This window comes from Salvia hispanica, chromosome 1, assembly GCF_029641045.1.
Source record: "Salvia hispanica isolate PSC_SH4W2 chromosome 1, Shi_PSC_v1, whole genome shotgun sequence".
NCBI classification, from domain to species: Eukaryota; Viridiplantae; Streptophyta; class Magnoliopsida; order Lamiales; family Lamiaceae; genus Salvia; species Salvia hispanica.
The window spans coordinates 7,908,632-7,930,382 of record NC_142692.1 but is presented as its reverse complement, the minus strand read 5'-3'; the positions used below and the strand labels follow the sequence as shown (position 1 = coordinate 7,930,382).

General features: G+C 36.3%; 4 protein-coding genes and 2 pseudogenes across 4 annotated transcripts; 1 reads left to right on the top strand and 5 right to left on the bottom strand.

The window, feature by feature from the left end:
- Positions 1 to 333: 333 nt before the first annotated feature.
- Positions 334 to 1,721, top strand: LOC125222543 (BTB/POZ domain-containing protein At4g08455-like). Its single transcript, XM_048125214.2, has 2 exons — positions 334 to 788; positions 1,116 to 1,721. Exons 1-2 carry the CDS (start codon positions 369 to 371, stop codon positions 1,587 to 1,589), a joined length of 894 nt encoding a protein of 297 aa, XP_047981171.2. The 5' UTR covers positions 334 to 368; the 3' UTR covers positions 1,590 to 1,721.
- LOC125222542 (putative methyltransferase PMT10) lies at positions 1,115 to 4,740 on the bottom strand. Its single transcript, XM_048125213.2, has 8 exons — positions 3,938 to 4,740; positions 3,454 to 3,597; positions 3,107 to 3,377; positions 2,886 to 2,996; positions 2,640 to 2,799; positions 2,310 to 2,567; positions 2,025 to 2,225; positions 1,115 to 1,952 (listed from the first exon to the last, which is right to left on the bottom strand). The coding sequence occupies exons 1-8, from the start codon at positions 4,487 to 4,489 to the stop codon at positions 1,754 to 1,756; spliced, it is 1,896 nt and encodes a 631-aa protein (XP_047981170.2). The 5' UTR covers positions 4,490 to 4,740; the 3' UTR covers positions 1,115 to 1,753.
- A 1,216-nt stretch (positions 4,741 to 5,956) lies between these two features.
- On the bottom strand, positions 5,957 to 9,209 carry LOC125219890 (putative methyltransferase PMT10). Its single transcript, XM_048121983.2, has 9 exons — positions 8,630 to 9,209; positions 8,099 to 8,215; positions 7,741 to 8,011; positions 7,406 to 7,516; positions 7,182 to 7,341; positions 6,848 to 7,105; positions 6,643 to 6,765; positions 6,489 to 6,566; positions 5,957 to 6,401 (listed from the first exon to the last, which is right to left on the bottom strand). The coding sequence occupies exons 1-9, from the start codon at positions 9,146 to 9,148 to the stop codon at positions 6,203 to 6,205; spliced, it is 1,836 nt and encodes a 611-aa protein (XP_047977940.1). The 5' UTR covers positions 9,149 to 9,209; the 3' UTR covers positions 5,957 to 6,202.
- A 2,082-nt stretch (positions 9,210 to 11,291) lies between these two features.
- LOC125219508 (putative calcium-binding protein CML44 pseudogene) lies at positions 11,292 to 12,041 on the bottom strand (annotated as a pseudogene).
- A 982-nt stretch (positions 12,042 to 13,023) lies between these two features.
- LOC125221351 (uncharacterized) lies at positions 13,024 to 14,796 on the bottom strand. Its single transcript, XM_048123473.2, has 2 exons — positions 13,624 to 14,796; positions 13,024 to 13,029 (listed from the first exon to the last, which is right to left on the bottom strand). Exons 1-2 carry the CDS (start codon positions 14,782 to 14,784, stop codon positions 13,024 to 13,026), a joined length of 1,167 nt encoding a protein of 388 aa, XP_047979430.2. The 5' UTR covers positions 14,785 to 14,796.
- Positions 14,797 to 19,432: 4,636 nt separating this feature from the next.
- Positions 19,433 to 20,262, bottom strand: LOC125185366 (putative calcium-binding protein CML44 pseudogene; annotated as a pseudogene).
- Positions 20,263 to 21,751: the final 1,489 nt, after the last annotated feature.

Here is a 21,751-nt window from a genome sequence, read left to right as displayed (position 1 = left end):
TACTCTTTTTTATCCGAAAAATAGTCCAATTTTGCTCGTGTTATGATCATCAAAATTAATCCACTTCTATTTAAGAATATTTCTTTTTACTATAAATTAGACTATTAATCATGAGTCACATTATCCAATAATATTACTCCAATTAGTTTTTTATCATAATTAATCAATTTTGAATTAAAAGTCCTGATTCTAAACATTATTTTTAGAGGAGGAGAGTGTATAAGGAACTACTGAAGTTTAATTTCACAATATAAATCTTGCGCAACTAGAAAGCGACTTTTAGAGTCGCTAATAATTAAATCCGCATATAAAAGGCCCACAATAACCACTAACTACTTAATTGGAAAAAAAAAAAGAACACGCACACAATGAGGCGGAGCCACCAGCGGAGGCGGCGGTTCTCCTCCGATTCCGACGCGGATTTCGAAGAGGAAGAGGAAGAGGACGAAGAAGAAGACGGCGACGAAGCGTCTTCCTCGGCGGCGGCGCGGCGGCGGTTGAGGATGATGAAGTGCCTGTCGTGTAAGGAGGACTACGGCGATCGCAGCGCCGGCACGTGCCGTGAGTGCTACGAGGAGGCCGGCGAGACGGAGGAGGAACACAAGCGAGAGATCGAGGAACTCAAGTCCAAGGTCAATTTCCTCCGTCTCCTCTGTTCCACCTCCAACTCCGCAGCTAGGGCCAACACCCCCTGCTTCTCCGACGTCGTTTTGGTCGCCTGTGGCTCGCCGGATTCCCCTGATATGCTCTGCAACTCCCCCTCCATCCCCGCCCATCGCGCTGTTTTGGTACATTACACTTCTGCTTCCCAGTCTCTCCTACAGTTATAATTCTATATCAGCTCAAATTTTTAAATCCGCTATAATATCCATTATCTCGATCAAACCGTGATGCTACATCAATTAATTGTTCGATCGTTCTCGTGCTTAATCATTTCTACATTAGGTAATTTTTTCAATCCAGTATAGACTGTGTAGTGTACAGATTATCTCGATCTAATTAAACCAAACAAGTGTAGTTTTTAGCATTTTTATCGATCAATCCGTGATGCTACAGCAATTCATTGTTCAATTGTTTGGTAGCTGCTTATTCCTAGTATGTGGATTGCTACACAGGCAAGTCGATCGCCGGTATTTAGGGCAATGCTGGAAAACGAGATGGAGGAGAGGCTGAGCGGGACAATCAAAATGAATGACGTCTCATACGATGCGCTCCGGGCATTCGTGAACTATCTCTACACCGCAGAAGCTTGCCTTGACGAGAACATGGCCTGCGATCTCTTGATTTTGGCTGAGAAATACCAAGTGAAGCACCTCAAGACCTACTGCGAGAAATATCTCATGTCCAGACTCAACTGGGAGAATTCCCTCCCTTACTACGCCTTCGCCCACCAGCACTGCGCCAAGACCCTGCTAGACTCCGCCCTCTCCCTCGTCCTTGACCACATGGATAAGGTCACCAAGCGGGACGAGTATGCCGAGCTGGTCGACAAGGATCCCCGTGTTGTCGTTGACATCTACGAAGCCTATCTCTCCAAGCAGATCAACACTGCTGCCACTAAAGATTCAACATCCAAGGCCCCTTCGTAGCTGTGAGTGCTCTATTGCACTTTGCTTTGGGATCAATTGCAAGAAACATTCCATTGAACATGTTGGGTGTATTTATGTGTGCGACAAAACTTACATTTAGATATAAATGATAATGGCATTATCTTTTATGCATATTCCCTTGCCTAAAAAATTGTGTGTTCATCTTACAACCGCTTCTCACAAGCTAAAAGCTTCCAGCTTGAATGAGGCCCCTCTCCGGAGTCGAACATGAAGGGCACCCATCCTACTGCCTTTGCGATTTCTTCGAGTTGTTCAATCACAACAGTGGTATCGCGTATGTAAACGCGCCCGCCTGGTCTGAGGATCCGGTCCATCTCCAGCATTATGTTGGTTATGTTACATCTGGGAGAAGAGACGTGATCATTATGTTTTACTGAGAGCTGTATATGAATTTAAGTCTGAAAAATTTCTTACCTCCTCTGTTCTACAGAGAAGAGGCCTACTGCATTCAACAGATCGTATGTTCTTGGATACGTGGGGAATGGCTCACACCAGTCATGCATTACGCCTATTAAACCACGGTCATATATCAAAGGCAGCGTATTGGGACTGCTAACTGGGACGACATTCATGACCCAGCTGCTGAACTGGAAACCCACCAAAGCTGCTGCATATCTATATTGCAGGACAATGCCGTTCATCATAGTTGAAACGGAACCCTAGTTCTTGAAATGAAGAGAGACAGAGAGAGAGGATTACCCTCCATATCCAGCTTTCATGTCCATGACATTCCGCAGGTTCATCTGATTGAGGTGGAAAGCACCAACATATCCACTTACGATTTCATTCGTATATTTTGAATCTGCTTTGTAGAGTTCCTTCCTAGATTTCTCAGCATCCATTTGTATGGTGAATAGCCTGTCTGGTGGGCTGTGGAGGCGGGCAGGCCAGTCAGAAGTATTAGTTCCATAGCCATTTTCAGGCAAGCGCGTGATGCAAGCCTTCACCTCCGTGTCCCTGAAACCTAAACACGTTACCTGAATCCTACATAACTCAAACTAGGAGATGTATCTTAGAAAAATATGCTACCATATATCTTCTGGATCATCATCAGTGTTGCATAGTGACGGCTGTGCATTAGGATCTCGATTGAGATAGCAACTATTGTTTAGAGGCTTCTGCCAAATGGCGATATACTCTTCCTTATTGACTAGTTCCCAACAAATGTTTCTGGTGAGATCCTCCATTGCTGTGAAAACACAAGATTATCATTCTAACATTGGATAACAGTAAATGAAACAAGTGGTCGAGAATTGAATAGCCAAGATTGGCTACCTCTCCACTGTCCCCCAAGTTCGTGCTCGGACTTGTAAATGGGCTCCGCTTCCCACACGAAGTATCCTCCCCCTCTAAGTAGGCGATTTGCCTCAAGTAGCAAAATCCCACCTTAATCACACAATAAACATCAGATTCTGATCAGAAGTCAGAACAAACAACACCTAATTCAGTTTCACTCTTTTGCTGTAATCTCACACCAAGATTTTGTTGAAGCATACCATTAACAGTCCAATTAACTCCACACCTAGAGCAATGAACCAAGTCGAATGCTTGGCTTGGGTAAGGCAACCGGCGCCTTCCAAATGCAGCTATCATGGCAGGTACGCCTCTCTCTAATGCAAGTTCGATCTGGTTATGATGAACATCTCTTGGAGCTATTGACAGAGTTGTTACGTTCCATTCCAGTAGGTAGGCCCCAAAACTCGCAAGTCCAGAGCTGATATCCAAAGCAACTCGTGTATGATGGCCAAATGCAATCTCGGGAACCATCTGTATCACATGCTTCAGAGATCAATCTAAAGCAAACAGAACTTAAACCTAAAGGGGAATGAAGACAGAAGCAAACCTTGGATATCTGATCCAAGTATTTATTCGTGCCACGGATAAATTGAGGCCCATCTCCTGGAAATACAAGCTTGTCATCTTTTCTCAACACTGCATCTTTGTTCTCCCTATCCACAAGCGTATGAGGTATGTTGTCGAACCAGACCTGCACTAACGTTATCATATATATGCAGTTATCTTCATTTTGAAGAACATCAACCCTCCAAATTAGGATCAAAATCTGCCTTCCACCTCATTGCTCACTAGCTACTGCTACAAACTAGTTATTGAACAAGAATCTCACAAATTCTGTACTACTTATGGTTACTTTAAGAATTTGTTCTATGTTGTGATCCTACTCACTAGAAATTTCTGCCTATTAATTTATGCCATTAAGAGCCTAATCTAATCTACATACAACTCAAAACACTTCTTTCCCCATCACAATGAGATCAAATCCAAGAAACCAAAAATTTGGAACAAAAAAAAAATCTAGAAAGTTGTACCTCATCCCTGCTTTTCGGCCATGGAATGTGAAGCTTGTACCCTTTAGGCCTTGGCACCAAACAACCCAATCCTTTCCCCTTCTCAGACATATTCAGCTGGAAATCACTATCCACATCGTCGAAACCAGGAACATAATCACTCATATTCATCTCACAAATACTAAATTTGTCAACTCTAACTACTTTTCTCTCTCCCCTCTCATCACTGGTGTTGGCCACCGCCACTATGCTCTCTATCAGCCCTTCATCGAATTCCCCAACTACAAAATCCTCTGTCATCATTCCCAGCTCATTTATGATCCCTGTTCTCTCCAGCACCGGCCTCTCCGCCGCCTCCACAGTAGGAGGTGGTGCTAAAGGGGTGGTTTCAGCAGCTGGAGTGGTGTTGGAGAAAGAGAGCTGTTGATTGTGGGGTGTGGGAATGGTGTATGCAGAGAAGCATTTGAATACAACGAAGAGAGAGAAGGATAGGAGTGAGAAAGATACGATCTTTGTGAAGGTTGAGAGATTGGTGGAGTGGGGTGATGATGAGCTTGTGTTCATGGACTTCATTTTTGAGTGTTTATGGATTTTGTTGATGCAGAAAAATGGCAGAATGAGATTTTGATAAGAGGAGAAGGGTTTTGAGATTCACGTCACGTAGCCGAAAAGCGATGATAATTGATATGCAAGTTATTTATGTTATGCACACTTATTTATGTTAATACTTTAATTTAGTTTGACTCTATATTGGAGTAAGATTATAGATCGAATCAACACAAATAATAGTAACTATTTACACATATAATGTAAGAACACTGGAACTATTAACATGAAAGTACATCTTTTTAATTGGACTTATCATGGTGTTATGTTCATACGCACACAATATTATGCAGTACTCCATTATTATTGTCTTATTGACGTTGGACAATAATGGGAAGTGGGAACACTTCAAAAGTCACAAGCATTTTATTACTCCTAATTTTTTTACTTCATCCATCTATCTCACTCTAAGGTACCGATAGGTTGTCATGATTAATTATCATGAGATAATCCATTTATGATTAAGTTGTGAGATTATTTTAGTTGGAGTAAGGTGACTATAACTAATTATCACGTGATTATCTATTTCGGATTAGGGGAGTGATCAATTGCTAGTTAATTAGCAATCTACTAAATCTTAGTCATTAAATTATAAGATCTAGTGGTTGAAATAATGTCACATGGATTATATTTTTAATTAAGAAAATTAATAAATAAAATTAGAGGGTATTAATGTCAATTATCTCTCATTAAAATCATCTTAAAACTTTAAATTTACGTAACTCTCTCGATTTAAATTATTTTTTCGCAAAAAATATATCAAATTAAAGATAATTTTATAAGGATTCCAACGAGATATCAATTGCATATGTTCCGGCGACGTTCGGATGATGAAATTTGATATTTTTTATTTTAGTTTTCGTAAATGTTGATAACCAGATTTTTATCAACAAATACATCAACAAAATCTCAATAAAACCATGTAAAAATCTCAATAAATATGTGTTGATATTTTCTTGTACTAGTGTTGATATTCTTATGTCATATTGTTGATATTTATAATACACTATGTTGATATAAAAAAACATTCATGAAAATTGTCATATGATAACATAATGACGATATTACCCTTTTGTTGATATTTTGTCTACTATTTATTGAGATTCGTAAGGTTTATTCTCATCCACTCATTTTAAAATCTAAGGGTGGAGATTTGGTCTTAATTTTAGATTAGGGTGCTATAAGTATTAGAATATGACCCGGATTAGGATTAATAAAAGTAAAAGTTAAATATTTAATTTTGTCTCTTTATTATAGCATTATTAGTATATGGAAATGGATAATTGCGAAAAATATGGAAATTTTCGAAGTCATTTTTAAGTTGAAATGTTTGGTATTTTTATATAATTATGATAAAGTCGATGTATTTTTAGTACTAGAATGCTAAAAGTAGTAATTTGTTTTTAAAATAGTGTAATAAAGTAGCAAGAGGACTGATGGGTGAAAAATAACTAAAAATACATGGTATGATTTAATGGAATACTATCTTAACACTTGAGTGATAGTAGGTACAACAACATTGAAGCATCTCAAGAAATCCAAGTATATATGCGATGATCTTAAAAAATAAAATACAAAACAAAACCATTTGTGTGATTCTCTCATCTGCCACTATTCCACTCCTCCAAGACTAACTCATATTCATAGCATGTAGCTTCACGAACCATGTATACGAGCGTCTTACATTTGTTTCGTGCAGATCAAGAGCTTCCAATCCGAATAAGGACCCTCTTCTGTGTCGAACATGTGAGCAATCCATCCCATCGTCTCTGCAATCTCTCGAAGCTCATAGATCACAGCAGTCGTGTCGCGTATGTAAGCACGGCCATCTGGCCTCAGGATTCGATCCATCTCCAACATAATATTTCTCACATTACACCTGCACATACAATGATAGCATCATAATTCTTGGTATAGTTAGTTAAGTATACTTACATACACTTGCACATAAAGAAATCAAGTGTACCTTTTCTGTTCAACAGAGAAAAGCCCTGCAGCATTGAGCAGATCATATGTTCGAGGGTAAGTGTCGAACGGCTCACACCTAACCACACGTAACATATGCAAATGTCACATACAATGAAATACGAGATGAGATAGTAACGTTCACTTGTGCGTACCAATCGTGCATCACTCCTATAAGGCCCCGGTCGTATATCACAGGCAGTGTGTTTGGACCACTCGATGGAACAACATTCATAACCCAACTATTAGCCCGGGACTCGAGCAAAGCTGCTGCAAACCTTCACATTTTTCAAACCAAAGAAATGCGTCAAACCAAACAGAACATATGAAAAAGGGTTAAGATGGTTGATTTATCTTTACCCTCCATATCCAGCTCTCATGTCCATCACATTGCGTATCTTCGCCTCGTTTATCTTGAAAACTGAAACATATCCATGCACAATAGCATTGCAATATATGGAATCTGCCCTATACAGCTGCCTCCTAGACACATCAGAATCTGTTTTTATGCTCAAGAGCCTATCCGGTACACTATGGAGGCGCGCAGGCCAGTCAGTAAGATTAGCCCCGTTGCCATCCTCAGGTATACGCGCTATGCATTTCTTCGCCTTCACACGCCTGCAAAAAAAACCAAATCTTTCTAGTCTTTCTTCATTACAAAGATGTGTGACAGGGCTGAGCAAATAGTAAATACCATAAATCATCTGGATTGTCATCTTGGTCACAAAGCGGAGGTCGTATGTCTGGATCACGGACAAGATAGCAGCTGTTGTTTAGAGGCTTCTGCCAAACAGCAATGTAGCCCTCCTTAGATACTAGTTCCCAGCAAAGGTTTCTAGAAAGATCCTCCATTTCTGTCGAAAGAGATAAGGTAAAAGGTCTGTGAATGGATCCATAATGAAGTAAAATAGAGCTAACCTCTCCATTGCTCTCCCAGCTCTCCTTCGTACTTATAAACCGCGTCTGCCTCCCAAACGAAGTATCCTCCACCTCTAAGAAACCGGTTTGCCTCAATAAGCAAAATCCCATCTTCAAAACAAGAAAATTTATCTCAGATTTTGAATCAATGGATCAAGACTCTAAAAACAGAGAATTTAGCAGATTGATGATGTTGAACATAACTAAAACTCTGTTTTCTTGGATTGATCTCTTTCCAGTTTTGGATTAGACCAATTCTCTTCCTCAAACGACATCAAGATTCTAGCTTTTATCCAATTTTCTTTCTCAAACTAAGCTTCATGAAAGAGCCATACCATTAAGAGTCCAGTTGATTCCACATCTAGAGCAACGGATCAAGTCGAATGCTTGGCTTGGGAAAGGAAAACGACTGGTTCCAAAGGCAGCCATCATAGCCGGTACACCCCTCTCGAGGGCAAGTTGAACACGCTTCGCCTGATCTTTCCCAGCTACTGAAAGAGTTGTCACATTCCTCCCCATCAAGTAAGCACCAAAATCTGCAATGCCCGAACCAATAACGTCTAGAACAACTCGTGTCCTTTGGCCAAATGCAATCTCAGGAACCATCTAAGTTCATTCATTCCATAAAATCAAGCCCAAGTAAAAACAAAAACAAAGTTGTAAATCCAAAATATGATGAATTAAACCCTCCACCTGTTCCAAGTTTTGATCTGATTTAGACCCAACTTCTGAAGAAAACACAAGTTTATCATCTTTTTTCGACACCCCTTCATTATCTTTGGCCTTATAATGTATATTTTCAAACCACACCTGCATGTCATTTCAATATCTTCAATTAGTATACTTTGATCAGAACTTGTCATAAACCAATGTATCACTCTTCATCTCTAGATTCTAAATCATTCCACACAATTGAAATCAATTTGTTGAAAATTGCATACTAAAAAATCTCAAATATTTTACTGTACATAATCAAGAACTCTGATCAAAATCATAATTTGATTAGAACTTTCCATAAAACCAATCAATCTTCATCTCTAGATTCCAATCATTCTTCACATTTGAAATCAATTTTTATACTAAAAAAATCTCAAACATGTTAGTGAATATTATCAACAATTTTGGCTACTGCCCTCCAATCCTTGCTAAGATCAGTAGCTATCCAATAGATCAAAACAATAAAACGCCATAAAAGTAAACTGAAAAAAGTCAAGAAAGTTGTACCTCATCCATGCTCCTTGGCCATGGCATTGGAAGCTTGTACCCTTTAGGCCTTGGCACCAAACAGTCAAATCCTTTAGAAACAGCTCCCACATTCTCCAAAAAAGGAACATAATCACTCATATTCATGTCACAAACTCTAAGTTTACTCACCTCTCCCTCATCATTCTCTCCCTTAACCTTCTCACTAATATCACCAACCTTGGCATTCTCCACTAATAACCCCTCATCAAATTCCCCAATCATGAAATTAGAGGTCATGATTCCCAACTCATTTATGATCCCTGTGCTCTCAACCAGCGGCCTCTGCGGCCGGGATGGGGAGGGGGCCGGAGGCAGAGAGGTGTTTGTGGAGGTGGAGTTGAAGAAGTAAAGGTGCTCATGTTGATGTTGTGTGTATGATGAGAAATGTTTGGAGAGGAAGAAGAGAGAGAAGCAGAGGAGGGAGAGGAAAGCTACAGTCTTTATGATTGCTTGAGTGGTGATGGTGTGGGATGATGAGCTTGTGCACTTGCCTTTCATTGTGTGTTTTTGTGTGTGTGTGAGGGAGAGAAGTGAGAGTGGAGGGATTCACATTCTTAGAGGTATTCAATTACCAACTCACTAACCATGCATCACTAAATATTGATCCTTTTATAATTACTAAAAACTTTAGACTTTTCAAATGTACAAGAGTCAGGGTTTGAACAAATTTTATTTATTACTTGAGCAACCCTGTTTATAATTATATAAAATGCTGGTCAATTTATATTAGAATGATTTGAACTTTGAAGTAGATTCCATATCTATTGAAATAAATCAAAAGAGGAAAGGAAGTAAATGAAAGATCCCTAGGCCCTAACAAAGAAAACGTATCATAATCCATCTCTTCCAAAATTCTCTCTTATATCTGAAGTGTTCCGACTAAATTCAATTTTGTGTTGATTAAATTAAATACAATTTTTTTTTACCATAAATAGCTCACTAGTTATTTTAAATCGTTCGTACTCCTAATCATAACTATACATAAATGTTTGTTTTTTAAAATCGAAGAGTTATTACTTTAGTTGCATGGCATGTTGATCGGTTTTTATTTTACATGAACTAATTGTTTCATTTAATCATATAATTAAGATATAGAAATAACAGAGTTTAATTATAAATACTCCGAGCTTTTCACGCATTTTAGTATAAAAGTAGGCACGGCAGGGATTACTGAATCGCTAGCCGTTTACGGCACGATTTTGTTGAAAAGAGGAGATTTTTAAATAAAGTCAAAACAAAAAGGAGCAAAGCTCGAGAAGAAGAAAACAATACATTTTATTTTATACATTTCTTTTTATGTAGAATTTGATTATACTCGAATAATTATATGCGTCGTTATGTTGAGGCTTAGTTACTCGATTTTTGTTTTTTTGAGAATCCTATCATATTTTTAAAATGCCAAATTGGGTATTAATAACTTAATGTAGTTAGGCATAAGACGGGTTTCACTAAGCCAAATCAATTGGGTATTAATTTTAAACAACCCACGTTCCCAATTATTTATACAATTAGTAAAGGTTAAAAATGCTTCGACAACAAATATTTCTAGATGAGATATACCTACTTGTTTGTTCTAAAAGAAAAGCTTAGATAATCGGTAAAAAGTTCCAAGTATATGATAGTATTATATAGTAGTTGGTATATTTAATAAGATAAGCTAGATAATGATTTTCAGAGTAGAAAAAAGATGTTATAATAGTGGACAAAACATGATGAAGTAATCAATAATTTTACTATATACAATTGAATTCATATAATGAAGAGGGCACTAAAAAAAACTTATTATTTAGGGCCATTATTAGTATTTGGAAAATTTTAAAAATAATCATAATTTAGATGTAAAAGAAAGGATCCCTAAGTTGATGGCAAATTATCTTAAGCTTTTGCTTTTTTTTTTGCTTTTTTTAGGATGCTTCATTTGTACTCTTTCCTAATTTTAGTTGAAACACTAATGATAAGGACACTTTATGAAGCATTCTGGTATAATTAGACACACAAATTAGCATCCTGAATAGCACTAAAAAGTGTCATCATCCAATTTTTTTGGTGTAGTGCAGGTGCTAAAATAATAATAAAAAATTTTAATTGTAAAAACAAAAAAAGTAGTTGCATTATCTTTATATAGTGAAAATCTACAAAGAATGCTTTTTCTTCAATACTTAGATAAATGTAGATATAGTCGAATCCTAAACGAGGCGAAATTTTTATTTTTTCCATTGCAAATGTAGCTACTTTATGTATATAAACACACCCCACACTCACATACACTAATAAAATTTTGAAAGGTGTAAAGACTTAAGAGTTATTTAATCAAATAACAATAAAAATAAAATAAAACATTGTACTTAATTACACTATTTTAGATTTAGCGATCTCAAGTGACTGAAATATGTATATTTTCTTGAAAGCACTTTATTTACTTCAAATTAAAGAAGGCAAAACGCAATTCACATTTCAAATCTTATACTTATACTGATGTAAACCCCAGTAAATTTACTAACACCACAACAAAATTGGCATATCTACAAAAAGGTCAATATATCAACACAAATTTATAATTATTCAAGGTCAAAGTAAGATAATTTTTGTAATATGCTTTTTCTTGTTGAAAGCTTTAACACAAAACAAGAAAGCCACAAAATAATAAATAATATTCTTAATTAATAACTAAATTTCATAGACCTTTTTTTCTAACACTCCATAGACCTTAAAGATCTAACAAAACTATATATACATAGACACAAAACGTACACACAATGTCTTCTACACACTCATTAATTATATAACAACGTTCCTTCCAAGGAAGAAAAAAAAGGAAGGAAAGTTCTAAGAAGATTCCAAGGAATCCCCGGACATCATTTCCTTAAACTCCTCGAAATCCAGCAATCCATCGGAGTTTGTGTCGTAGACGCCAATCATCTGCATACAATCATTTCCACACCTCTTCTCATCATCCCATAACCCTAATCTCCCTAGCGCAATCCGCAGCTCCTCGCCGGAGATGAACCCGTCTCCGTTCAGGTCAAAAACCCCGAACGCCTTGCGAAGATCCTCCTCCTCCGCCCGATGCTCCTTGATTTTGCCCGTATTTTCCTGAACTATGATTCTGTTTAAGGTTTGATAGAAAAAGAGGAATTCGAAAAAGTTTAGGGCTTTATCGCCCACTAGAAGCTCCAGCTCGGCCCGCTTTGCCTGCAGGCCGAGCTTGTCGAGGAGCGACATGAGCTCCTCGACGCTCACTAGACCGTCTTTGTTGCGGTCTAGCTCGTCGAAGATTTGGTGCAAGTGATATGTTGTGAGAGGGTACATTGTGATTTGTGATTGTGTTGAGAATGAATGAATTTAGTAGAAATTGAGAATGTTTGGGGTTTGTGTTATGATGTGTGTGAGTTGAGTAAATGTGTGTATTTATAGAGGTGGAATTGATTAAAAAAATTATGTTGTACGAAGGTACGGATATTATTTGAGGGGATTTTTTGATGAGATGGAAATTTCGTGGAAAGAGAGTGGGAGAAATAAAAACAAAGTTAGGAACATTCTGGTTTTAATGGATCTTTTGGTTTCATCCAATGAGGGGATATATATGAGCTTAATGCATGAAATTGAATTTCTATTTTGGGATTGTTTAATTTTTGAAGGATGGACCAGCACACAATTCTTAAGATTTTTTGTGGTTTGTCATTTGTCTTGATAGTGGTTTGGGGGGTGGTTTTTGTTTTCTCTACATTTTTTTTAGTTGTGGGTGATGACATATGGCATGTATTGTCCAAGTCTTGTCATGCAACTCGTGTAAGTAGAAATAAATCAAGTGGAATTTTGGAACTAGAAAAAATGGTGAGATTGTGGACTTATTGATTTCAAGATATTTTTACAGTGTATTATGTAATGAATTAATACTACTTGCAAATATGTAGTAGTAATATATATGTTCAGCTTCAGCCCACCATTTCGTACTGCAGAATTAGAATCGTGATAATGAACTAGAAACGTAGTTATATTTTGATTTTCGTCTTTGAGGGTAATCTGATCCATCTGAAGGTTGAAGGATAGCGTTAGGACGCATACAATTTCTTTGCTTCAATTTTTTTGTGCTTATTCGTTGTTTTTCTTATACAGTAATTTCAGATAGATTGTTTAGCTTTTTTTATGATGATTTCGTTACGTTTTATTTTGTTTCTATACTTCTTTTATATTGTTATTCCATTGTTGATCAAATTTTGGCTGTGATAATTTTATACTCCATTTTCTGTCAAAATAGAACCGGCCATATATTTGAAAACGTAAAGGCAAGTCATTGCTCTAGATGTGTCAAAATTGTAACCACTAAGGTATCGTTAATTTATAAATAGTCCACCAAGTACAAGAATATTCGGTCAATTCTACATTCCAATTAAACAATATCACACGTTCAATTAACAACGACTTTAAAAATTTAGCGCAATAGCCTTATAACGACTCATCATACTATGGAGAATACTACTCCCTCCATCTCAACTCAAGTGATTGATTTTTTTTTTTTTTGTCGTTGTTTTGCAGAAAATAATAATAAATAGTTACAGTGAAAAAAAAGTAAAGTAAACGAGAAAATAATGTAGAAGAGAGCCTTTTAGAGCATGAATAACCCTGGCCCGGATTTGGGCTGCAAGTCCCCTCCACGTCATCATTCCCTCAAATTAGGGGTTCCAGGCCACAACTCCATCAACACCGCAGGCCACAACTCGGGCCACAACTCAGGCCACAACTATTCATTTCACAACATATTTTAATCGTAAAATAGAATACGTTGAACAATTAAAACCGGGAAAATTCATCGTTCAGTCGGAAAATAGAAAATTACATCATTGAAATTTAAAAATTCGAAAAAAAAAAAATTAAAACATAAGTCAATTGCGGTTCCAAATTTCTTCAATTAGATCCGCTTGGAGGCGTGTGTGTTGATCTTCTTGGTGCATCGCCGCTGAACGGGCCATGACATTGCGCACGTCGGGAGGAACACCTTGCACGGCCGGATCGGTGACAGTGTAGCTACTGCTGGCGCTGACGAGTGGATCGTCGCTCCAGAAAGTGGCGTTGTCTCCCTCGTCCTCAACGATCATGTTATGCATTATGATACATGCATACATGATGTCGGCGATTAGCGGACGGTACCAACCACGGGCCGCTCCCTTCACTATAGCCCAACGTGATTGGAGAACTCCAAATGCGCGCTCCACATCTTTCCGAGCCGCCTCTTGCTTTTTGGCAAACAACTTCCTCCTATCCGTAGTCGGAGATGTGATGGTCTTCACGAACACGGGCCATCTAGGGTAGATCCAGTCTGCCAGATAGTACGCCATAGTGTACCGACGGTGGTTGGCCATGAACTCTACGGTAGGCGCTCGCCCGACACACAAGTCGTTGAACAATGTAGACCCGTTCAACACATTGAGGTCATTCTTCGACCCAGCGACTCCAAAGTAGGCATGCCAGATCCACAACCGTTGGTCGGCAACGGCCTCCAACACAATCGTTGGATGTGTGCCCTTGTGCCCGCTAGTGAATGCTCCTCTCCAAGCCATTGGACAATTCTTCCACTGCCAGTGCATACAGTCGATGCTGCCCAGCATCCCCGGGAAGCCGTGCCTCTCCTCGTGCATTCGCACCAATCTGCGAACATCGTCGGACGTTGGCTTTCTCAAGTATGTGTCCTTGAATGCTTCGATCACTGCCCGACAGAATTTGGCTAGGCAAACGCGTCCAGTATGCTCGCTCACATGGAGGTACTCATCAAACATATCTGCAGCTGTTCCGTAAGCGAGTTGGAGGAGGGCGGATGTGCATTTCTGCAAAGTCGATATACTTTGCCGCCCGACAGCATCGAAGGTTTGCATAAAGTACGCGTCACGAGCCACAACTGCGTTGACAATGCGCAAGAACACATGCCTCTGCATCCGGAACCGGCGACGGAACATCTGATCACTCCATCGAGGATCTGCAGAGAAAGAATCCATGAAAAGCCGCAAACCAGCTTGTTCACGGTCTCGGTGGATATACATCCGAGTACGCGGTACCCGGTCGTGTTGCTCGTTCCACGCTTGGATAGTAGCTTGACAGCGTTCCACCTCGTTGTTGATTTCTTCTTGGATTGCGGGCATCGCCGTCTCTAACATTCGAGCCATTTGAGCTTCGATTGCTCGTTGACCTTCACGCCGAGGAGGCATTTTTCGAATTTTATTGTGAGAGTGAGAGAAATGAAGTTGAAGTAATTTGAAAATGGATGGAAGAGTGGTATTATATATAAATTTTCGAATTTAAAAAAAAAAAAAAATATATTGAATTAGCTTCCCGGCCCGGCCCGAACCACAAATAACGCCGGGCCGGGACTCAACGCGGCACGGCCCATGCCGATTAACGCTAGGCCGGGACGGGCCTCGGGAGCGGCCCGGGGACGCAATTGCGTCCTCGGGACCGTCCCGGGCCGTGACTCAAACTCCTTCAACGCTAAAAACGGGCCGGGACTCGCGAGTTGCGGCCCGGCCCGGCAGCGTTATTCATGCTCTTATACATTATTCTCTCTCTTACTTTACTTTCTCTTCACTTTAACTTCTTATACATTATTCTTTCTCTAATTACTCTACTTTCTCTTCACTTTTACTATTTATATCATTTTCTCCAAATACGCATCGAAAAGTAGTTAATCACTTGAGATGGGACAGTGGGTATTTAACAAAATCACTCAAATATATTTTGTGTACTACAAGATCGATTATACAGTTGTTACAAGAGACGGACGAATTTATTCTTATTGTTATATTAGTAGTAGTATATTTTTGTTGTATATTACTACTAGTTGATTTTTGTATTTCTTATTGCGTTACTAGTGTTTATTTGTACGGTTTCTGTTCGCTAATTATTGTGCTTGACAATTTTTTTGCAATCTGAAAAAAACCTTGTGTGATGTGTTAGAAGTTGTAAAATTAGAAACTCCTATAAATATATTGTTGAATTTCAAGAAATTATTAAATTATCACACGCTTTCGTAGTCGTACTAACGTACGGTTATATATTGATTGACACAATCTTATGATAGAATTACAAAAGTACAATTGCAAGAAATTTCGAGGAAATAGATAGTGGGAAAACCGAACAAAGTTAGGAACATTCTGGTAATCGATCAATTGGCTTTGGCTTATTACAAACACAGAAAATAAATTTATTTTTTTGGGATAAGATTTATATGTTTAATTCATTGTTTCGTTTTCTTTTATTTTATATATTATTTTTTTTGAAGGAAGTATCAGGAGCCCACAGCTTCAGATTTTATGTGGCTTTGTCATTTGTCTGTATAAGAGCTCTGGCTGTCAATTTTTAATTTAATTTTTAATTTTGTTTTCTATGGTTGTGGCCTGTGGGTGATGACATATAGCAGTGTAATCTTGGTGATGGTGATTTTAGAACAATTTAATATAAAGTGGAATTTTGAACCTAAAAAAACTGAGTTATAGGATTACTTCATTTATTCAAGATTTATCATTTTACATTTTATGTTTTTGTTTTCAAATTTTGGTGACTGAATGTTGGTTATGAAAAGATGAAATTAAAATGAAAATTAATATATATGCATAAGAAGAACGATTTAAAAAAATCTTAACTAGTTTTAAAAGAGATGTACATATTATCATAGAATGTCCAGCCCACCATTTCCTATATATTATTGAAGCATTAAATTCATGTTTAATTGATAAAGCCTTAGTCAACCCCAATCAAAATTCATTAAATTATGTTTCAAGAAGGGCTGGCTTGCCAAATTACCTAGAAATTACATGAGTTGAATTTTTCGTATATATAGGAATAATAGGATTATGATTTATGATTTGCAATAAATTATCACAAATCACAATACAAAATTATTGAGGTCGGCTTCTCCCTATTTTGTAGAGAGAGATGACTCTTTGCTCATTGAAAGGGTATTTTTATTTGCTTGAATTGCTTCGTATATATGTATATATATCTAGAGACTATGACAGACGTGGAGACCTATAATCTATATAGTACTACTATACCTGTATATTAATAATACTAGTCTTAACCCTCGTGCATTCGTGCGATGCACGACGGAATATTTTTTTGTCATATAATTTTAAATTGTTAATCGATTAATTAAAATAAGAAACAATATAATTATATACGATTTAAAATAGAAAAATATACTACTATGTAATAAAAATTCAATAAATTTATACTCCTCAATTCATTTTACACCTAAAGACATTAACTTAAACATATTTAAAATTGAATTGAGACAAACACAATTATTTGGACAATGATAAAGAGACTACATTAAGTGTTGACATTTTTGAAAAATATGTTTAAAACAATCCTTCATATTTCTCTACTAAAAATAATAAATTGTGTAAAGATGAAGATAAATACTATGTATGTTTGAGTTAAGGATGTTACAATTCTTCTCTTTCTAAGAACTGTAAGAAATATTGGGATAAAATTCTGGAACCATATACACGCGGTACTCTAACTTTTGTAATCAAAGGAAAAAAAACAACAATAAATGAAATGGAAATTACAATGAAAATTAGTCAAGAAAACCATCTTTCCGCAAGACAAATTACATCACGGTTAGTGCTCTCAGATTGACATATTTTCCCCAGAGATGAAAATGACTTCCTCCTAACGTATATAACATCTCAAACCTGCTAGGCACCTATAAACTTGACGGGGCTCCAAAATCGAGCAAAACAATGTTCCTAAAATGTGCAATAAAATGTTGAGAGCTTGAGAGAGAATAAAGAATGTTTTGTTAGTGTGTATATTGTATTTCATCCACAATTCTATGCCTTTTATAGGTACAAAATTAGTAACTGAGAGATCATGGAATTATAACATCATAATTTTAAAATCAAGACAATATAGGTTACAAAATTTGTTAAATGCTCATTATTCTATTTAAATATTTGTAACCACCAATGAGTCATTGTAGTGCTTTAAGAATAAGTCAAATGCTGATTAAAATATCTAAATAAGTATTCATGAGTTACTTAAAATATTCAAATTGGTTTATAACTTATAAATATTTCAGAATAAGGACAAAACATATAAATATTTCAAAAAAAGGCCAAAACTCGCCTTTTATATATGTATAGATTATATTTAACTGTAATTTTTTAGTTTCTAACACCAATACTTTTAACAGTAACTATTACACAATTTTTAATTTCTTTATTTTTCTCTTTTTCTTTTCACTTTCGAAAAATATATTGTGTTTATTAGAAATTGGCTACTCACCCCTTAAAAGGCCTTATAAAGGGAGAGTTATTCACACTTTTATAGGTGAGCTAGGATCATTACCAAGTCGATGTGGGACAAGATATTAAGAATTTTAACAGTGTTATAACGCATATGATAAAATCTTGCTTTTTCACATTTAAATGTACATAATTTTACTTATTGCCTTAGTCCATATTTGATAGACATGTTAAATTAACACAAGATAATTGATTAAGATGAGCTTTAAGATAAGGATATGCTATCTCCAAGGGCGGATCTAGCTTTTGCCAAGGTGGGGCAATTGCCCCTTCTCACTCCCACTCACCCTTTTATATTTTGCTAAAAATTTCTAAATATATATCAAGTTTTTCATTAAATGCCCCTTGTTAAAACTCATAAAATTGCTCTATATATATTTTTGCCCCCTTTGATATAATATTCTGGCTATGCCCCTGGCTATCTCACTCTTTTGATCCGTTAAATAATCCATCTTTTTTTAAGTAATTCACTTCGAGCCTCAGCAAGCTGAAATGGGCTTTGATGTCCTAACACGGACCTTATTTTATCTACCAAACATCCAAATAACTCATATAACTCGTATATCTTGATTTTATCTAGCTATCAAACAAGCACTTATTGGAGTATTTAACTTTGATACTATGATCTAAACTATTTACAGTTATCACTAAACTTCATAAATGTTTGTATAAAGTCTTAAATGTCAATATGTCATGCTTATGCACCATCCAAGGGTGTATTAGTTATATTAACACTAGACTAAAAAATCTATAGAAAAATAACATAATCTATTCATCCAAAAGAAAATAACTAATTCTGCTTGATAATACTATATATTACTACTATTTAGCTTTTTTATTTTCAAATAAATCATTAGTTCAAATACGTCACATACCACATGTTGATCTAATGGTACTATACCTCTATCTACCATTTATAATCTCATTTTGACTTAATACAAATTTTAAAAAAATATTTGATTTTATAAATAAAAAAATTAGTTAGTGAAATATGGACCCTATTTTTTATAATCTCATTTAAAGTTTCATTTAATTTAAAATTAATCCCCACCATCTCATTTCTAGATCCTAATATTGAATGAGTGGTACAAGTATTAGTCCAAAATGTGGTCCTCAGTATTGGTTAGGACCAGAACAACGAGCCAAAAGATTGACTTAATAATATAAACTGCCAAATAAAAGCAGAAAAATCGGCTTAGTGTTTATACTCCATAAAAATAGTAGACTCTCCCTCCTTCTCTTCCTGATTACTTGCACATCTATTTTACAATTTTGGTCTATTTTCAATTATTTGTCTCATTCTATATTCACTATCTATGAAAAGTAGGATCTACATTCTATTAATTCATTTCACGTATATTTCATTTTAAAACTAATATGAGAGTCTTCTATCCGTGTCCCCTCATGGTCTACTATATAGCAAAACTCATATTTCACTAACTTTTTTTCATACATGTTCATTCACATTTGTTAAAATCCGAACTGCCACAAAATAGTACTCCTTGTATATGTAATAACGCTCATCATTGTATAAATCACAACACAACAAATATACACACCAATCTCAATATCAATCCTAACAATACAAGGTTAGACAAAAAAAATCAATTTTGTGTATGTCACTTGAAAAAAAATACCTTCTCCAAACAAAAACCCGAATATTTTTTTCTGCGTCCGCCCCAGAAAACTTACACATGATCAGGATCAGAAGTTGGAGAAACAGACATCATATTCTTGAACTCATGAAAATCCAAAACCCCATCAGAGTTACGGTCATAAACTCTGATCATATCCTTACACTCGTCGTCGCAGCCGCCGCTCTTCTCGAGCAACCCTAACCGGGAGAGGACTTTCTGCAGCTCCTCGCCGGAAATGTAGCCATCCCCATTCAGGTCGAAGACCTCAAACGCCTTCAACAGGTCGTGTTCATGTTCGTGTCCGTGTTCTGATGTGCGGGCCTTGACCATGGCCTCGTAGAAGAAGAGGAACTCGATGTAGTCGAGGCTCTCCCGCCCGACGAGCTTCTGGAGCTCCTCGGGCGCGGTGTGGATGCCGATTTGGTGGAGGAGATGGTGCAGCTCGTCAATGCCGACCACTCCTTTGTTTTTCTTGTCCAAGTTTTTGAAGATTCTGTGGAGATCGTCTGAGCTGATTGGAGACATGTGTAAATGTAATTGAAGAAAAAGAAAGAAGAAAAAGAAGATACACTTGTTTGATTGATTAATTTTGGAGTTGGGAGATGCTAATGTATACTATATTGATGGTTTATATATTAGGAAGAGAGAGAGCGTTGAAAATCAAAGTGTGTTTATATGAAGATTTCTAATGCGTGTATAACGGTCATTTGACTAATTATATGTTGAGTAGCACTCATGTTGAAGTAGAATATTTGTTTAGGATTAAACACAATTTAGTTGGTAAGATGCTTTATATTGGCTCAAATGAAGAATTGTTATTGATCATCTTAGAAATAATATACTTAGAATATTTGTGAGAAATAAAAGAAGTTTTTTTTTTTTTTTTTTTAAGTTAATTATAGTGTAGATTACGAGCTTTCCATACATTTCACTTTATAGTATGATTTTTTATATGGTTTGAACTTTTATTAATTATCCATATAATTGCACCCAGAAAATAGTGTAACAATGTCAACTTTTAAGTGCAATTTTGATCATATTTGTGGTGGCACTGGTGGGTGGCGATGACAATGCACAAGCTAGTGTTTTTAGGTCGAATATTGGTAGTGGAAAAAAAAAGGTCGAATTTCGGTAAAGAGTACAATTTTGGCATGATTGTGGCAATAATAGAACAATTTCTAAAATTTCTTTGAATCTTATTAGAGAAGTTAAGGAAATTTTGAGTAGTTGTTCATTCTACTTTTTGTTTGTTACTATGTTTTTTCAAGTTCGGAATAATCAACAACTATGAAAAAGTGATAGCTGGTGGAATATTCACTTGCACGATGTGCTAGTAAGATGTTGAAAAAAGTTTTATAAGATGTAATATTAATTATAATTATCAAATTATTAGATAATATTATTATCATATAATAATAATAATATTTATTGCTAAAATTTAATAAATTTATTTATTACAATAAATAATAAATCAATTTTATTTTCAATCACTAATCTCATAAAATAATCAAAATAATTATTCTCATTAATCATGAGTTAATTCCAATAACCATCAATTTTTATGCATGGGATATTCATTGATTAAAGAATTAATTAAAGAATATATGGATATATGAAAATTCATGCATGGAAATGTGGAAAATTCAAAATATGAAATATATGGAAACTTTAATCAATTTTCATGTGCAGGGAAATATGAAAAATATGGAAACTTGATCAATTTTAGTGAAAATTCCTATTAAAGAATTCCACCAATTTTTTTAAGAAAATAAAATGAAAAATTCTCCCCTTCTCCCTTCTGTTGCGCGCGTCGCTGGTGTGACGAGCGCGTTTTCGGAGAGTCCTTGCCGCACCAACGACGCTTGTGCTGAACCTCCCCCAGTCTCCCCCCTCGCCTGCCCGCCTCCTCCCTCCCACACCGCATGGCACCTGACGCTATGACCCTCCTCCGTCGCGGTATCCTCTCCCCTTGCCAGTTTTGAATGCTCTTATGGCAAAAAAATAAAACATTTATTCACTTTTACTTTTTTCTCTTTTATATTTTATTTTATTTTTATTTATGTAACACTTTATAATCTCCATGCATAGAGAGAGTAGCAATAGTACTTGTTTAATTGTATTTAGATATTTTATATTTATATGATTTCAAATCACATAGTTTTGGA